The 19,275-nt window shown below is 40.9% G+C and overlaps 1 protein-coding gene across 4 annotated transcripts in view; it reads right to left on the bottom strand.

Moving 5' to 3' along the window:
* Positions 1-19,275, bottom strand: part of fryb (furry homolog b) — a 58,872-nt gene that overhangs the window by 24,954 nt on the left and 14,643 nt on the right. For 3 of the 4 annotated variants that reach the window (XM_083926794.1, XM_083926791.1, XM_083926792.1), the window contains exons 2-22: positions 13,335-13,528; positions 11,961-12,014; positions 11,659-11,798; positions 10,736-10,826; positions 10,246-10,325; positions 9,953-10,033; positions 8,337-8,505; positions 7,878-7,970; positions 7,533-7,631; positions 5,395-5,496; positions 4,794-4,897; positions 4,537-4,645; positions 4,191-4,277; positions 2,635-2,806; positions 2,415-2,547; positions 2,114-2,221; positions 1,792-1,918; positions 1,269-1,382; positions 804-968; positions 456-542; positions 60-319 (exon numbers count right to left, since the gene is read on the bottom strand). In XM_083926794.1, the coding sequence (XP_083782920.1) occupies positions 60-319; positions 456-542; positions 804-968; positions 1,269-1,382; positions 1,792-1,918; positions 2,114-2,221; positions 2,415-2,547; positions 2,635-2,806; positions 4,191-4,277; positions 4,537-4,645; positions 4,794-4,897; positions 5,395-5,496; positions 7,533-7,631; positions 7,878-7,970; positions 8,337-8,505; positions 9,953-10,033; positions 10,246-10,325; positions 10,736-10,826; positions 11,659-11,798; positions 11,961-12,014; positions 13,335-13,454 (2,495 nt within the window). In that variant the 5' untranslated portion in view covers positions 13,455-13,528. Of the gene's footprint in view, positions 1-59; positions 320-455; positions 543-803; positions 969-1,268; positions 1,383-1,791; positions 1,919-2,113; positions 2,222-2,414; positions 2,548-2,634; positions 2,807-4,190; positions 4,278-4,536; positions 4,646-4,793; positions 4,898-5,394; positions 5,497-7,532; positions 7,632-7,877; positions 7,971-8,336; positions 8,506-9,952; positions 10,034-10,245; positions 10,326-10,735; positions 10,827-11,658; positions 11,799-11,960; positions 12,015-13,334; positions 13,529-14,874; positions 15,341-19,275 lie in introns of those variants that run through there. The other variant, XM_083926793.1, reaches the window with a different exon arrangement.

Below are 19,275 nucleotides of genomic sequence, written 5' to 3'. Positions count from 1 at the left end.
ATGGTCAATGATCATTTTATGGTAAAAAAGTACAATAAGATTAAAGTGTGTCCTTGTACTTGGGGTCAACCAGTGGCAGCAGCAGCTGTAGCCGTGTGAAAGCGTAGGGCCAGGCGTATCCAAGGGCGATGGGGCAGTGTTTGGGTAGGTGTTCCTGCCGCAAGAAGATGTGTAGACAGAGCACCCACGGGTCCTTCATACACTGTGCAAAGATCCAGACGTGGCTGGGGCTCTTCACATCGTAGGAACTGCTCACAAGTCGAGCCGTCCACTCCACCAGCCACTGGAGGTCAACGTGGTGGTTGAGAGGCAAGGTGGACTGTAGGAGGGGGAAGGGAGGAGTTTATGAATCATACACAGCAGCTTTAGGAAGTAATGTGGAAGATTGTTATATGAACAATTTATCCCATGCACTAATGTTTCAGATAGAGGCTTCACATAATAATTACACTTACAGAGTCAGAGACAGCCACATGAACAAAGCTGTCCATTACAGCTGGGCTCAGCTGGTCCATGACCTCTATCATGGGTTTGTCATCGTCCTGGAGGGAGAGGCATTTATAGAATCAGCTATTTTTATAACAGCGTCATAAAATGCGAGAGAAGTGTCGGGCTGCATATTTAATCACAGCTACGGTCAGATGGCTCTCCTTCCATTCTGTTATGTCACTATGCCACTAGCTGCCTGATGCAAGTTACATTTGTCTTTGTGTATGTATCTATTTTGGAAGTCACTTAAAGGCTATACAGAAGATTAAAAAGTGTGAGAAGCTTGGGAAGATGGGAATTTTTATGTACAGTACCTCGGCATGTCCTAGAGCTGTGAAGAGGCAGCGTATTTCTCTTAACACACCGACAGCCAGCTTCCTTGTGCTGACCTGACACGAGCAGAGGAGCAGCAGAGCCAGACCCTCGACTGCATGGAGCACTGAGCAGTGGGGGCTTCGCTCTGGCAGTCTGGGGCTGGACTGATGGACAGGGAAGACACAGAGGGAAGACAAGTTGGTAAAGAGTAGGAATTACCAAAAATGAAACACATATGCATTGCTGTGCCATCGGTGTGTTAATGTGTGTCTGATTAGATTATATCCTGATGAGCGGGCCTAGAAAGGCACTATTTAAGTACAAGTCCATTTACCATTGACATCTTTGGACCAATGTTTTTTTTTTTAAAAAGAAAATGAAAGAATTGGTCTCTGAGATCAGAGAACAAGGAACTGGCAGATATGTCTGTAAAATTAGTCTTTGAAAGTTAACCTGCTACAAACCTCAGCTCCACCTCGCGCTTTCCCCTGGAGTTGCAGCGCTAACCTCCACTGTGTGAGCAGCTGGAGAAGGAGCTTCACAGATGCATCCTGCAGACCCTGATGGGTATCTTGAACCTGGAATAGTTTGGAAAGACATTTAGAGAAAGGCTGCCAATGTCAATATGTCAGTATATATGTTGTTACTTTAGAAAGGATCACTCGATGTACAGTGAAAAGATCGATTACAATTACAACAGCTCATCTTCAATGTTGTATTACCATTTTCTGTTATCTGGTGTTTATCAATATACCAAGCCTTAACATGTGTTAAGGAAGTGCAACAAATGCAAATACAGGATACAATCTTTTGCGGTTGTGTCTAGATGGTAACCCTAGATTTGTGAAGACTCGCTTCCTGACCACCTATACCAACCATAACCATTTGAATTCAATGCCTATCCTTAACCATCTAACCTAAACCACAAGGTTATTCCTAACCTTAACCATCTTGTGAGACTTTCGCAAATATTGAGTTCATTTATACCTCGCGCAAAAGGAAATGTGTGTAACCAAACAGGACGTCCTCCCTCCAGTCTGAGAAATCAAGTAACAGGCTCTGCAGGGAGTTCTGGGAAATAAGACGAAGCTCATCGTCCATGTGCACCGTAAGTCTGAGAGATGGATGACAACACATGGACAGAGTTGAATGAACAAGATCTAGTTGTAGAAAGAGAAATCTCTTCACAGTTGCTCCAACACAAATAACCTAAAAATGCATGAAAGACAACGCACATGCCCTTTGAATCTAATTAGCAAGTAAAAACATGTTAGCCGGGCAAACAAGTCTGTCTTGTCTCTTAACTCACCGTGAGAGAAGGTCGATGAGCTCAGGTTTGGACATGGCGTCAGGAAGGATACGAGGAATGGCAGCCACACATGTCCTGAACAAGTCAATTTTAGGCTTCCTTTCACCGCTGTCAAAGATGAAGGGGTACGTTAAACACGCTCACGCTTGAGGCAGAGAAATTAAGCCATTTGTCACTCAAACTACAGGTAGGTCTTGTTTGTAAACGATAACCATTTATCTACTGTATATAATATGGTGGGCCTTGTGCCAAAAACTCATTCACAAAAACACATCAGTTGCTGCGCTATGTAGTTACGCACGTGATCATGTCCTCTGGTTCTTTGTTGAGCATCTGGACGCTGGTGAGCATCATACAACGACCCACCTCCTTGTCCAAGTGTCTCAGGATGTTGTCCAGAGCCTTTCGCACCTGCGAGTAGTACAAGGACATGCCTGTGGAGAGCAGGAAGATACAGTACATAGAGTTAAGAGTCTACATTCAAGTTACACTATCTTGAATGCCCACAGAAACACACAGACCTATTAGTTTGGCTTCTTCTTCAGTAAGTGTCTTGCTGAGATAAGTTTTCTTCTTCTTTAGAGAGTTTCCAGAGGGCAGAGTGGCCCCTGTGTTGGGCATAGGAGGCTCTCCGTCCTTCTGTTGCAGAGCATCTGCAATCACCAGGAACGCCCGGAGACCTATGTTCATACGCTGGAACACAGATAAAGCACAGCATGCTCACTATGTGTCAGAGAGGCTGTTTATCAAGAGCTATGGCAAATTGAAAGGGATTGAGTAGATGCACATCCCCAGGCAGTGCTAACACTTTGATGAGCAAAATTCATATGCAGGAAGACACAACAGAATCTTTACTACTGTGTGTTTATTTGGGATGATTGTCTTTTTATCAACAATCAATAATAAAAAGGATAATAAAAAGGACTTCACTCTCAATACAGGATTTGTTTTTCTAAATTACTGTATATAAATATGTATATAACGGTTTATCTGAAAATCCTGATGTCTACTGTGATTGTAAATATTTCTGATTGATCAAAATCATGTTTATGTTTTTACTGGGGTAAAAAAAAAATACTCAAATCAAAACTGATGCAGCAATCTCAGGTGTCTTTGCTTTGGGTGATTTATCAGAGTTCAAGCAGTTCTGCAGAGAGCCACAAAAGGCTTTTATACAACTTTTTTCACATATGCAGTGGTATCCCCCAATACTTCTGAGCACACTTTGATGTGTAAAATCGGTGGAGTTCTTATTGATTATTTGTTTGACCAGAATCCTGTAATCACATGACCCACCCCAAATTAATATCTTTAACACCGCTGAAAAGGTCCCTTTTAAATGTATTTATTATAACTGGTTTATTTAACAGGGGCAACAGGGAGTTAGCTAGACAGCTAAATTTCATCAGAACCATAAAATAATTATGACATCGCATTTTATAATTCAGACAGATAATAACACTATATAAAAGCTCTCTCGTTTTAAAACATTACATCAAACAAAACAATAAAATAAAATACTCTGTGTTTAGCACTTTTTTGTCATGATCAGTTATGTTTGAGCCATGATTTCAATTGTGATTTAAAACTAAAGAGAGTAGAGCGCTGTCTGACAGTGCTGGGTTTATGTTCCAGAAGTTTGTAGATATAACAGAGAAAGCTGATCGGCCACATTCAGGGGACCTGTGCTGTACTGCACAGTTGCCTCTGGTAGATGCTCAGGTTTGCCTGATGTTACCGGAGCACAGTGAAGCGAACTCTATCGGCTCCAACAGAGAGCATAATGTTCTGTTCATACTAAAGATCCCCAAAGCAATTTCAGTCAAAAGCAACTGGACTTGGTTATTTGTCTAGGAACTTCTTTTGTTGCAAATTATAAACATCAATATGCAGACTGATTTGCTTTTGACTGAAATTGCTTCGGGGATAACGATGACCTGGACAAATGAGAATATTCACAGGCTTCATACTGAAGACTACTAATAAAAACCTGAATTCTCATCTTTGTTACTTGGCCAGGGAGATGCACTGTTGAACTGTGTGCCTGTGATTGAATGTCTGTGTTTGCTCTCTTTACCTCTGGGTTGAGACTGAAGGCTTTGGTAGGTTTGCCAACACTCAGCAGGTCAAATATGATCTCCTTCATTGAAAAATCCAGTCTCTCCTGAAAAGAGGACAAGCAAACCAACTGGTGTTACAGGATTTCAGAGTCATTATGGTGCATGTGTCATCTATGGGAAATGTTTATTATACAACTGATTATATAGAGAAATAAAGAAGTAAAAATATGTGGATATAATAAGTGTTATTTACACTAAATTACATATATGCTATTTGGCAATCATGTATTATCACCACTCAATTTCTCATAAGCTTTGACCTAAACCAAACTCTACCAACCTGCATCTAACTGTGATACGCACCTGTGCAATAAACTGGATGATCTTGACGAAAATATTAAGGGGCATGTCTCTGGGAACGACACTCCGACTCCCTTTGGGGAACAGAGTGGAGGTGATGGACGTCAGACGACTGGAGGAAGAGCAGAGACAAGAGAGTGGAGACACAAGAAATAAGTAAGAAACCTCAGCAAAACCATTACATGTTGAGGCTAAAAGAAAATTATAAATTTAAAGTTACATCTCACATCTATCTAAATATAACAACACGTGGCTGTTACCTCTGTGTTCCAGTGTTGCTCTCACACTTTATCCGGATCATGTAGACCCACAGCAGGCGGTAGAGTGATTCCAGAGCCACGCGTGCCATCTTGGGGTCTTTATTCTGCATTCATGCATGTGCAGACAAAAAGTTTATTATGTTTCATCAGGTGTAGTATTTCACATACCTTAGAAAATGTTTCGCGAGCAGGCATTCCTGACATATTGTACCTTACAGTGCACCTGAAGTGATATTTATGCTCACACTGTACAAGCTGACAAAGCAGTGTACGCAAACACAATGCTTTCTCAGCATTTACAGTGAGCATAAATCAAACTTGTTCAGAATACTTAATGACCACAAATCAATCACTATGTTCTTAACCTGCAGAGTTTCCCTCCAGGTAATACATACTGGTGGTTGATTTTATAGCTGAAGAGGTATTAGGCAGTATTAGTGCAACAGTGTGAAGTTCAGTGTTGCGAGCATGTGTCAGATTCGTTCCCCATGGGCAGAAGCCTATTGCACAGACTACATTGTTTTTGTGTAACACCGCCTGTGGTTTATACAAATATACCCCACTATTGTGGCATTTGCATGGTACGGAGGGAAAGGCTGACCTTGAGGTTTGAGAGGCAGTTGTTGAGGAAAATGTGCCAGCGGCTGAGGAAGAACTGCTTCTGACTGACGCACAGCAGGCAGGTCACCAGAGGATAAAGAGCCTGGTGTGGAGAGGGAAGACAGATGGGAGAGATTTGCATCAGGCACTGCATATTTAAATACAAAATATTGGATTCAGGCTGTTTTCCTAACCAGTTTTCTACATGCGTGAGGCTTATTACTTTAAAACGTTTTTTTGATGTTGAATCTTCAAAAAAAAACGGTCTAAGGATAATTTATATCAATCTGAAATCTAATTTCGGAGCACTTCCTTTATCATCTAAAAACAATGGGCAAATAAGCTTTTCACAATAATTATTTCAGGCCTCATATATACCTCATTAACCTGTTTTTTCCCTTAATCATCCATGTATTTCTCTTTGGAATGAAGTCAATGTAACAAAACAAAACACTTATTTCTCTGTGCTTTATCTTGCCATTAAGTTTCATTAGAAGATTGAACAACACCTTTACAAGTTAGAAAACATTAACATGGAGCGCCTAGTGGCTCAGTGGTTAGAGCGGGCGCCCCATATACAGAGGCTAAAATCCTCAACACAGCGGCCCAGGTTCGATTCCCACCTGTGGCTCTTTCACCCCCCCTCTCCTGTTTCAAATAAAGGCATGAAAAGGCCAAAAAAAAAATCTTTAAAGAAAACCTTAACATAAAGTTCACATACAGGAATGTGAACTTGGTGTCTAGTCAGTTCAGTCATCTGGTGGGGGCATGTAAATCTGCATGCAGATCATTCTTAAAATGCTTAAATTACATGTGTAAGTGTAGGTACACCCTGGTCATGAATGCCTACGGAAATGCTGAGTGTTAGGAGCGTATCATTTACCTGTCCCTCCCTATCAGAGTTGGTATTTATTATCTGTCTCTTTCCCATTTCTTTGTCTCCTCTTTCAGATACTCAGAATGTCAAAGAAAAACAATTAGGGGAATGCACCACATTACTGTCACTCCCATCATGTCTGTCCATTCTGCCCTGACATGGCGGGCAGGTTATTGTTTGTTTGTGTGCATGCCTGTACGCTGTATGTTTGGAAGAAGTGTAGAAAACATACAGTCTGTGTGCAGAGAGGTGTGTCATTGAATGCATGGTTTGCTTGGAGTATTTGGAGAATCTAACAAAGGAAACATCCATACTGGCAGAGTGACATGCCTGCACCCCTGAGGACACGAGTCTGTGTCACAACAGGAGGAGCCTGAGCACATATCACAAATAGTACATCGACAGCAACCAGCAGTAATGCAACACATCAGCGTGGTACCAATTAAATGGCTGTAGAATCCAACCCACCGGTGTACATACAGCTCACGGACATGCCCACAGTCAAACCAAATGTGTGAATTTTGGAGTCTGATTCTCACTATGTTGGGCTGTACTTACAAATATATAAATAAATAATATTGCCTCAGCAAGCATTGCTGCACTGGACTACAAAGAATCAAACAAGAAGGAACAAGAAAGATGCATTAAAATACATAAAAAAAATTTAGATTTGTTTTTTTTGGAAAACAGTCAATCTGAGTTAGAAAAAGGTTGGAAAAAAAAACAACTTAATGGATTGTTTATTTCATTAGTTTTAAGAAATAAGACTTTGGGCACTTAACTAAGACAAAAAGAAATGTATAGAAAAAATTAGGGAGGAGGCTTCTTGTTACCAGAACATAATTTAGTTAAAGTTTTGTAATCCTGCTTCAGAGATTGTTGCCTGTTCTATCATGTCCTTAACATCCATGGTTAAAGCTTTTAGGCTGTGCTAAAGGGAATTTTCAACAGTCCTGACAATTAACAGAGTAATTTTATCGCATGCTTGTTTGTGTGAGACCACTATCTTAATAAGGCAGATTTACTGAAACTAATTTGCTGATTCCCCTGCCTGTTTCCCTGCTGTGGGCAAATATCGCCCATCTGGCACTGCTACAAAAACTAGCCTGTGTACTGCATACTGCACTCCTGTCTCCTTCCCATGGTGAGATAAAAGCCCAGATATTGGAGAGTTACAGTAAGTGCTTTCACCAATTGCACTTAATAGAGAGGAAATGAAGAGAGATGAGCAGGGATGAAACAGAATATGAGGAGAAACTTACCAGAGAGTGTTTCTTCCTGGACGACAGGTCCAGTGTGGTATCATACAAACTTTCTACAAAATTCCGTAGACATGGCACGTTTACCTCATTCTTCACAGTCTGGGGGAGGATGCATAACACAAAAGTTAGTTTAGAAAATTGCTTTAACCATACCCCAGTGTCCTTATGTATCTTGCTTTCCTGACAAGACACTATATTTGTGAGTCCAAGATTTAGATTATAAAGATATAAACACTATATATTTATACCAACATATTTACTGTACAGCAGAAAGACGTACAGACTTTCCAAAACAGCAAAAGTGCACTGAGCAGTACTCTTAGCAGTAAGATGAAATGCACTTACAGCAGCTACAGGTACAAGTATCTCCACAAAGAGTCCAGCTAACGAGTGTTTAATGTCTTTATCCTTCACTTCCAAGAAATACTGTGCACACTCCTAAAGACATAAGGAGAGAAACAGAGTAAGAGACAGTGAGGTAAACAATGTATATGATCATTTTGTAAATGCAAGGTCACTGGTTCAAATCCATGTATCCTTACGGGTGAAGTAAAATGAGAAACATTCTCGCCACTGCAATTACTATCAAAGAAACAAAATACAAGGCACTTAACCCCTAATTAACTTCTCAGAATTTAATAGGATAGCTCGACGATAGCACCAACCAGCTTCCAGACATGAATGTATGCAGAGAAAGAGCATATCTGTCATGTAAACACGCCTACAGATTCCTAAACCAAAGTCTCTTTACAATGTGTCGGCATGTAAATAACAGGTAAGGGAATAATATCATTTCAGCTCTACCTGCATGAACTGGAATGAGGCTTCAAAGTCTTCCACCGGGTACATTTTGATGCGGAAGAACTTGAGTCCCATGATGAGGCTGATGGTGGACTGGATGACATAGGGGCTCTGCTCTTTTTGTCTCAGCTCCTTCAGCTCGGAGATGAACTTCTTCCTCACTGCTGGGAATCTGTCGAGGAAATGGCCAGCAGATGTGGACAGTCATACGGGTCTCAGCTGAGAGGTGCTATGGTTAATCCAATGACTACAAAAATGCAGCAAGACGTTTTGCATACATGTTGATTTGCTAATATTAATCTAAACTCTTAGTTCTCTATGCATCTGTTTTTTGTTTTTTTCCATGGGTATGTGTTTGCATATGTACCCACCTTCCAGATTTTGCCAACAGTGCTCTGCAGGCCTATATTTAGAATGGCATCTGGAGGGGTGATGTGGAGGGAATGCGTATGTGTGTACATGCACTTGTTCTTTGGCCAACTGCGTTCTTTTTGCATGCTTCACGTGGGTTGCCACATCAGTTAAGTAAGTGGAAGAATCATTAGCCTTCTGTTCATTGCATATAAACACTGTGCGCTGCCCATAAATCAAGGTGGAAAAAAACACATAATGCCAAAAATAAAGTATGCACCCAGATTGTTTGTTATTGCCTGTGTGTCCTCAACCTTTTCACATCCCTGTGTGTAAATAATGTACTACTAATAACTTACACTGAAAAGGGTGTTATAAATCAACTAAGACGCTTAATCAAGTGGAAAACCCATCATCCACACAGAAGACAGTGTGCTACACCAGTTCTTTTGATCCATTATTATATCAATGACTGCATTAAACAATGTTATGGCTCAGCTTGTGTGTGTGTGTGTGTGTGTGTGTGTGTGTGTGTGTGTGTGTGTGTGTGTTTGCGTGCGTTTGAGTGTGTATGTGTGTGTGTGTTCCTGACTCAAACTAAAGACCAGTTAAATGAGGACAGCTTGTCCAAAAAAGGAAAAAGATGATTTTGGGGTTAGTGGTTAAGGTAAGGGACCAAGGTTGTATATGTAATTTCCCTTAAACTGACTAAGGTAAACGTGTGTATGTGTGTGTGTGTGTGTGTGTGTGTGTGTGTGACAGCAGTGACAGCAGTGACTGAGCCACCCCGTGAACCTCCTCTATCACAGTAATAATAACCTCCTGGAAAATGGGAACAGGGCTCATCACTCATCACACACAACATTAGACAGACGGAGGACCATCATCTGGAGTGTTATTACACACTCACGCACGCACGCACGCACCCACACACGCAAGCACACATTTACCAACACACACATAACAAGACTACTAGCACACATGAATGGGCAGGCATTTGTTTTTTTTCTCACGTGCACTATAGACAGAGGGGCAGCATTTGCAATTACTTTTTCCACAGAAAAGGGGATCAAGAGGAGGACAGGTAGCTGAACTGTAACGGCACATTCAATTTGACCTGGCTGACAAATTCTGCCTTTACTGAGAGTACGACATGAATTTCCTTCTAAACTGTAAAATTAAATAAATACACATTTTAAAACCAAATTGTAGACGTTTAAGTGATTACAACACATACAATGCAGTATAGACATTAATTTGCATAGTACCTGGACTGAGCTACAACTCCCACTACTTCAGCATAGAGGTCAGCCACTATGTGCATGTTGCCTGTGTTGGGTCCCAGATACCTAAGAATGAAACAAAAAAATAATATTATTATATTATATAGTGATATGCAGAAGTGTAATAGCAATACATTTTCAAATTTGTAATTTGCATAAATGCATGCTGATGTCAAAACTGCATGTGGATATGTTGCAGTTGGTCAGAAAATCAGACAGTAATGCACTGAAACTCTAAACTGTGCTTCATTCAATGCATTCTACTAAATGTTTCTTACCCTTCTTTGTATTTGAAGTGTTTGAAGGTCAAGTTTATAACTTCTTGGATGAGTCCATCCAAAAGAGGATGGAGGGGGATCTGGATTGACAGAAAACATTATTTTATCCGGAATTCAGTCTTATCACTTGATGTATACGAACATTTCATGACAACAATACGTCCAAACAAAGTGTGTTATTTCCATGTATTCGGCTCACAGCCTGGGGAGCCATTTGCGTATTCTTGACAGGATCAAGAATATACAAATGACCCTTTATATTTGCTTTAATTTAGCTAACAGTTTCACATGAGTGGAGTGGGAAATACTGCATCTTGTAGACTGATGTCAAGTCAGTTGTTAATCAAAGAAGAGTTCAAATGAAACCTTTCCCTTAAAACATTTAAACAAAGACAAACAGTCCTTTCCCAACATGTCTTTGTTTCCAGTGATTGAAGGAGACATACAGCATAGTGCAGAATAATTGGTCACAGCCTAAATTGAGACTCACCTGCTTTAAAACTTCTATAAGCACGAGTGAAAAGATGAAGTCTATTGCCAGATCTCTCCTCTCCAATAAGTAGTCCTTCTGTTGCTCGTCACTGAAACAGACAGAAACAGAAACATTAGTTGTGACAAGGGCTGGGTTTAAAAAAAAGGGATTTTCAGATTCAAATGGATCTTCATTTGCATGATGCGTTATCAATTCAAGAGAGAGCACCAGTGATCTCTGCTGACATTAGTGTCTTTAAGAGGTAGCCAGCTTTATTTTAAAGATAAAGTGACAATATCAGTATCACATGAAAACTAGACAACGTAATGCATCATTGGTAACAACCATTGTGCATTTACAACATTAATTCTCTGAGCATCTCTTTCAGAGCAAAACAGTATTGTGACTAAGATATCACTAATCAAATTAATATGGAATCAAATTGAATCAGAAACTGAATCAAATTGGGAAATCAAGGGCGATACTCAGCCGTGGTTGGGACATGCACTGTAACAGTGTGTATGGAGGCCTAAGTGTGCGCTTCGGTTCTTGCTTTTGTCAAACGAATGTGTCACACATCAGAACTTCTTTTATTAATTATCCATTAATTAATTGTATGTACCATCTGGTCCACTACGCAGCTATGTGTGCTGTACTACTGTGTGCAATTTGTTCGAGATTTGGAAAACAAGCTTCTGTAAAAAAGACCTTCAGTTCTGGGTTAGTTGTGCAGGGCAGTTATGTTTTAGGTTAAGACTTTTACTGACTTTTCTGCTGTTTGTGTGGCAGGACTATATATGGTTAGGAATGTAGTGAAAAACATACAATGTCCTTTTTCCTACTGTTTATGCGTACATTTTGACGTATATCTATTTCAACTTCTCAGGTGGGTGCCGATACGACTTTTACAATTGAGTGTGTACTGTTTGCTGTGCTCTTACTTTTTTGACTTGGTGTTGGCCCTGGGTCGATATTCATGGGACTCGTCTTCCAGGCCGTTCTGTCTCTTGTACCAGTCAAACAGAGTCTTCAGGATGGACGGCAGGCAATACTCTGCTAGAGAACTCATACTGCTGATCAACTGCACAGAAATAAGGAGCAAGAGCAGGGGACGGTGAGTGTGTGTGAAAGAGAAGATTGTGAGGTTAATCCATTCCCAAAATAAGACAAGAGTAGTAGATTTGGATGACAGAGGAAAAAAAGGGTCAGGACAGGTATAATACTGTATGTCGGGTTCACGCACTTGGTCGAACTGTGGGTCCTCTCCTCTCTGCAGAGATTTGTTAAGTGGCTTCTCCTGTGAGATACAAACGGACAGAAGGTGAAACATGCATGTAAGAAGAGATGAGAACAGGTAGAGATTTCAAATCTCAGACTGCCCAAAGTGTCTAAATAACTTGTTTATCCCCCGACTCCGAACTGTACAGCCATATGTAGTCTGTACATATCGGAGACATATAAACCATATGTAGGTGTTGCATTTTCAGCTAGATGTAAATATGATCATCGGCTAAGTGCCTACAACAAGCCAAGAACAGATTTAATTGCTTGTATTAGACTTGCTGCTTAGGCACTAACCTTGTTATGTTCCTTTCATGAAACATATCAGTTGTTCAGCCACAAATCAGTTGTTCGAGTGCCATAAACATACAAGAACACTACTATACATTATGCATTGTGCTTAGATTATTTGCAGAGCCAAATTAACTCAAATTAATCCTCTATACCCAAAGAAGCAGTTGCTGCTGGCACACTCTGAGTGACTCAGAGTATGGGGTACAGTATGTCTCAGACAGGAAAGATGCCAATATTTGTATCCAAAACATCAACATTTTTTTTAGTCAAATCCCACCACTTTCTGTGTATTTCCCTTTAAAAAACATTTGATGCTTGATTATATTAAATTGTACATTTGTATGTACAGCATACATACAAAATGTATATGAAAATAGCAATTTTCCAATGAACGTTTGTGCTGATGTAAGTATTGTTTTATAGCTGTAGCTGCTCATCAAATGCATCAAAGGACAAAAAATAAATTAGAAAATGTCGATGCATTGTGCATCACCAGCAAAGCCATTAGGCCTTGATAGTTGACACATGACAGTACAGAACTTTAACAGCTAGTTAAAAAGATGAGGCATTGACTTACACCATTCAGGTTTACTAATATGTAAACATTTCAACACATACATATATACTGTACATACGGATAAGACGTACATTAATACGTCACCTTGTGCTACCAAACTAAACCTAACCCTTAACACAACCCTTCCTCTATGCCTTTGAAAAAAAATGTTCTGCTTTACTTTAGTTCCTCATCCAAATCATTTCAGTTTCACCTTTTATACTCTTCAATGTTGCACAGACATCTAGTCTCTTTAAATTAACCTTTGCTCTCAAGTTAAAACAACCACCCTTTCAAAGAACATACATTTTGGTTAGTTTATATTAGGCTATATATCAGACAGGATACTGAGGATATACTATTTCGCAGTGAGGTGCATTGTAGGCATCACTTTCTGTGCACAAAAAAGATTAGCCAACATTCGTAACCTGAGAGAGATGGGACGAGAGAAGCTGAGACAAAACAAGATGATGCAAAGTCACTCACCAGTGGTTCGGCCATGATGATGCGAATCTTGCGTTCAGATAGCAAGGTGAAGTTGGCAAACAAGCTTTTTAGGACGAACTCGCCCGGCTTACTCTCAGGGTCCACGTTGACGGGCGCCATGACGACAGGACCCTTCCTCTCTCCCAAGGTTCCACTGACTGGCGGGAGGGGTGGCTTCAGTCCCACTGGAGAGGCTGGGGAGAGTCAGGAGAGGTCAGTTACACTAAGTCAGGCATTTTCAAGGTTTTTTTAAAGTCTGCCACTATGCTCCCCTCCCAGACAAAATTGAGACTACTTGCTTAAAAATCAGCTATATATTCTCACTCCTATAACAATTTTTTTGTCTTACTTCTATTTGGGGCATAATCCTGCACTACGTTTTGGAACCACTGTTACCACCATAATTTGGAGGTTTTTGGGGATGTATAAAGGGAGTCAAATGTTGCCTAGAATTAGCTTTGGATTACAACTTAAACCGCTATTTTTTTTGGCCTTTATTGGTTTACATTACAAGTTCTGAATTCATGAGGGGAGCCTTTTTTCTAGGATTTCTAAGCAGATTCATCCATGATGGACGTTGTAGATGATACCCTTAGAAAGTGTAAGTGACACTCAATCTAAAAATATGTGTATCATGCGCCTGTGTGTTACTTGATTTATGACTAATGACCAATTTGAGTTAAGACTCTGAGAAGGGTTATGATCTTTGACGTAAAGGGTTTTAAAGAACTGTAATTGCCTCTAGGAGCTTTGTGTCACAACCACTGCTGCAGATTCAATGGATACAACATTAACAGCAAAATACTGTTATGTTTACACCTCCCTGCTTTGTACAGCTGAGACACAGATCCTCATGCTCTCCCTCCAGTCGACTGTCTTCATAAACCATGTCCATGTCAAAACAACGTCCATTTATGATTTCTTTCCATAAAGTTAAAACTCCTCAACCGTGACTAATTTATGTTGAGCGTGTGTCCAAGTATGACAGGATACACTTTCTAGGCACATAGATGGACAGACACACACACACATTTGCCGGGCAGTTCATGTTTTCATTTCTCCCTTCTGCTTAGCAGCATATTATTTGGAAGATGTGGGCACTATTGCTTCTTAGAAGACGTAATGATAAACACACAGAGAAAGATAGACGGAGGGTGGTTGGAGTCTATAAGGGGTCTGAGTGAGAGACAAACGACAGACGAACAGACAGATATAAGGAGGGCAAGGGCATTTTTCTGTCATGCGTCTCTAAGAATATTGACATGCCCTTAAAATAGACAGCATCAGTGACTATACACTGAAACAAAGCAATAATTCACAAGAGTATTTGCCAGAAGTGGTTAATATGTGTGAGTTAACAAGTCTGTCAGGTCTATCTGACCTTTCATAACCCACATGACCTGACCTCACGGGAGAGGTGAGAACTAAACACTTATTCCTGGACTGGACCCCAGGCCTCATGGACTTCTTTCTGTGAAAGTCAAGCACTCAAATAGGGCAAACATGCGTGCACATGATCACACACCCCTTGCACGCTTACCAAGGCCCTTGATGAAGCTGATGACACTAGCCCTGCTCCATTTAGTTGGCACTTCCATGGTGCAGACAGGTAAACAGAGAGATAAAGACAGGCTAAAATGGGCAGAAACAGTAGGATGGAGGAGGGATAGGACACGGGTAGAGGGTAGGACGTTGAGGAGGGGTAGCTGAGTAGTCTACAAGATGTAAAATACAGCTCCCATGATTGACAAACGAAAGTTATTCCTTGCGGAGAGATTAGCGGCACAGAAGTTTGTCTTTTCCACCATGACAGTAACTACAGACATCAGAATAATGACTTGCTTTGGTCCTAGGCAGGCTTAACCAAAGCTAAAGGTGTGAAGCTCCATCTTTAAGAAAGTGACAGGCAGGTAAAGTGAAAGTGGACCGTGCACCTGGGGTGATAAAGAAAACTGTCATGACAGCTGTATTCCATTTTCATTCCAAATGAAACAGGAAGATACGCTGTATCCACAGACCGGGAGAGCCATAGCCAGGTTAAAACTGCCCAGAAGACTTGACGCCTCAGAGCTGCGAGTGTTGCAATCACAGAGGAAAAGATGGTGTCAAAGAGTCTTATCAAAAAAGCAGAAGAGGCAACCGACTTGTTCCATCGTGAGTTAACTCTACCAACAGGGAGCAGGAAATATTCCACTGTACTGCTCCAGCAGAGGCTTGGGTGGATCAGAAGCTGTGTAGGGGCCCAATGCTTGAGAGCTACATGAGCCAACAGACCAACTATCAGTTTCTACTTTAGGTTCTGCTCCGACACTGGCCCGCCATCCCTTCGCTGAACGACAACTCCCGTGACCTTGGAATCCTTGCATTGGAAAGTTGTATTGAAATAAAGAGCTTCTTTGAGAGTGGTTTTGTGGCTGTCCTTTAGTTGTCAGTAGCAGTTAAGTAAAGTCTGCTCCTTGTGCAGATCTGACCAGAAGAGTTAGGGTAGGAATTTCAACACTGCCCCGAGAGAGAGGCGAGGGGAGGAGGGACGCGCTATATATAGACCACTGGAGGTCACTCTCTTACATACCCACCACTCCCACTGACCCCTACTCATACGCAAGTGAACACACATGCAAATAGAGACACACTTACAGAGGCACACATGTACATGACAATTTTACAGGGCAAAGAGTGACAAATTAGGAAAACTAAATAATGTGATTAAACTACAAAGCGAATGGCAATGATTTAATTCAGTGAATGCAAGACTGACTCTAAACAGAGGTAATCCGGTAAGGCTTCCATGTGACATGAATTTAAGAGTGCGTGAGTGTAAATGTGTACAAAAATGTGTGTGTGGCCTTATGCATGAGGGGGTGGGGGGAGAAGAAATTAGAGTAGGAAGACGTAACGGTGTCTGATAAAGCTGTCAATATATAGCACACTGGAGCACTTCCTAGGACTGTCGTAGACCTCTGCATGACTCAGCATTTTAAGACATGATTCAGTAGAAATCTGCCCCATAGAGTCAATACAAGTCTATCTTGGTTTAATTATATTTTATAGCCTAAAAGATTTCTTTAACAAACGGTGTGAGCAAGACAAAGACAAAGAAAGACAGAAAAGAAGAGGATAGGGAAAGAAAATGTCAAGGAAAAGACTGAGATGCCAAGAGGACAGATGAGAAAGAAGCAGATTTATACAGAGGAGAAGTGCGGGACATGAAGTAGTAGCCCTGAGCTTAAAACTAGGATGCTCAACTAAGGTGGCTGTTTTAAACGCATGTTGTGAATTCAAACAAAACTACCTGGTTAGTTTTAGGCCATAGAACAATTAATCAATCGACAGAAAATTCAACTTTTTTGATGATAACGTATTTAGTCATTTGTGAGGGTTTCATGCTTTTCTTTTCATACCAGATAGTTAACTAAATAATTTGGGGTTTGGGCTGTTGGTTGGAGAAAATAAGTCATCGACTTGGACTGTGGGAAATTTTAACTGTCATTTTTTTTTTTACTATTTTCTGACATTTTCCAGACAAAATAGTTATTGACTTCGAAAACAGTCCACAGATCATTTGAGAATGTAAATAGTCTGAGTTGCAGGCCTAGCAGAGAGACTTTTGTCTTCATGTCATATAGACAAACTAACATACTGAAGAGATGAATCATGACTAATGTATGATAATACCCTGATGCATCAAGAACACAGCTTTCAAACATAAGTCTTCATACAGACGTTTAAATAAAGACCTGGGTGTTAACTTTCGTTGGTAAGCATCGCAACAAGTTTTCTTGGCTTGCAAAAAGATAAATCACGCCTGTGCAGCTTACAGTTTGTTGGCAGTGTCTAAGTAAAATGCATTGCGATGAGTCACTTTTAAAAGCACAATTACCACAAACACACAGCGCCTGCCCTCGACAAGACCTAGCAGAACCAAACCTGTACGCTGTCAGAGGAGGCAGCTGACAAACTCTCTGCGTGTCATTAATGCATTCTGGCATTTTCATTGTGTTACTCTTGGTCCTTTAGTCAGTTAGTTATGACAGCTTGAAGCACAACAAAGGTAATTCTGTACGCTTGAATCAAAGGTATAGTCACATGTACTTGAAGAGTTTGACATATAGCTGGAAAATAAAAAAAACATTCGTCAAAATAGGACACCTTAACACTTGTGCTTACCATATAATGTAAACAAACTTAGATTTAGCTAACAGGTTACAATACTGTGTTTCCACTTGATTCAAGATGGTTCTTTTCACCATAAATATCATGTATTCTAATAAGTTATAGTAAAAAAAATCTGCTTGTTTCAGGTGTGTTTGTGTGTGTGTGTGTTTGTGTATGTGTGTGTTGACATAGTTTATACAGGCCGACACATGATTATTTCAGCACGGCTGGCATGAGATGGAGGATGAAGTTCAACTTGATTAGGTCAGCTATTTATCTAGTGATATCACCCAATATGCATGGAAAAACACAAATCTAGCTTGGATTTATCAGGCCAGTTTCTTGGCAATCTATCTTTCTGACTGCCTTCATCATTGTGACCTTGGAAAAGACATATGCAACTAAATGTGGCTAAGAGCTTCGGTGAGGAAACACATACACCACCATGGTCCCTGTGATTTCTTTTTTATTACATCACATAAATGGCTGAGGGGGGGAACCATCAACACATCCCATCCAATTCATCTGTAACCCTTACACCAACATAACCCCTGCTGACAGTAACCTTCAGCACACAGCTAATATATGAGCTGCTCTGCGAACCAGGCACACACATACACAAAAACGACTTTGAAGGGGTCTGATGAAAGAGACTTGTACGACACAAAGACCAAGCATCAGAGCACATTGAAAGGTGTCCATATGACTCTTAAACTACTCAAACATATATGCACAAAATGAAAGCTCACACAAGCAGTGTCCAGTCAATATATGAAAATCACAACAGCAGGAGAGCCTGCTGCGGATTTCTGCATCCTCTGCATCAATGAGAAAAAAATTGATGTCACAGTAATAGTAAACTACAGGCTGCTTGGTGATGACTAAATTAGAGTCCCAGTGGTAATATAAGACAGAAGTGCTTTCTACTCACTGTAATGCCTCAGTTTCAATGAGCCCCTAGCTAAAAGTGGGGGGAAGTACAGTATGTCCAGTTGTTGACAGTCGGAGATGATGCTGCAGGGCATTTATTCTTGACTGCCTCAGAGTGACTTACAGTAGCATTACCTTTTGTTTGGTAAACACTGACTCGCTGACTGAGGAACTGATTAAGGGATTGAATATTTTTGGAGTTTCAACTGCACGTGTAGTAGGGTTTACAGAATGATAACACATTATAACAAAGTCAAAGACCGACTTCTTCTTTTGCTGAGTAATGTGCTGTATAATTCATATAGAAAACTGCTGAGGAGCCAGATTTACCCTTAACTAAACCCTGGAGCAGCTATCTCTCTTTCAACCCCTTGTCTTCCATTATTCCATTACGTAATATTGCCAAATATTGACAGTGTGGATCACGCTGTATGCAGCCTGTTTTTCAGTCTCATCCACTCCTAATATTCGCACACAGATACACAAACAAAATAAGCGAAGTCTGTACACTGCAGGATCTAGTGACGACTAATCGGTCTGAGGGCAGACTGCATCACGCATTTGTTTGGCATACCAGCAACAACAACCTTGATGTGTTAGCTGTACTCACTCCCTCCTAAGGACTTGAGCAGGGACTTGATGCTGATGTCAAAGAAGCCTGAATCCTGCTGGCTGGTCGCCATGGCTGCAGAGGCTATGTCGCCACGGTGACAGACAGCAGAAGGAGGACAGGATGGCAGGATGAGGCGTTGCGGACAGAGCAAGTAAGAAAAAGAGGAGTGCGCTCTGAGAGAGAAAGACTGGGAGAGAAGGAGAGAGGGATGCGGGTGGGCAGCCAGCGATGCGGATGTTGCGG

Source organism: Echiichthys vipera (genome assembly GCF_963691815.1).
Source record: "Echiichthys vipera genome assembly, chromosome: 14".
Lineage (NCBI taxonomy): Eukaryota > Metazoa > Chordata > Actinopteri > Perciformes > Trachinidae > Echiichthys > Echiichthys vipera.
Note: the sequence above shows the minus strand (reverse complement) of the source record. Positions and strands in the feature narration are given on the sequence as shown.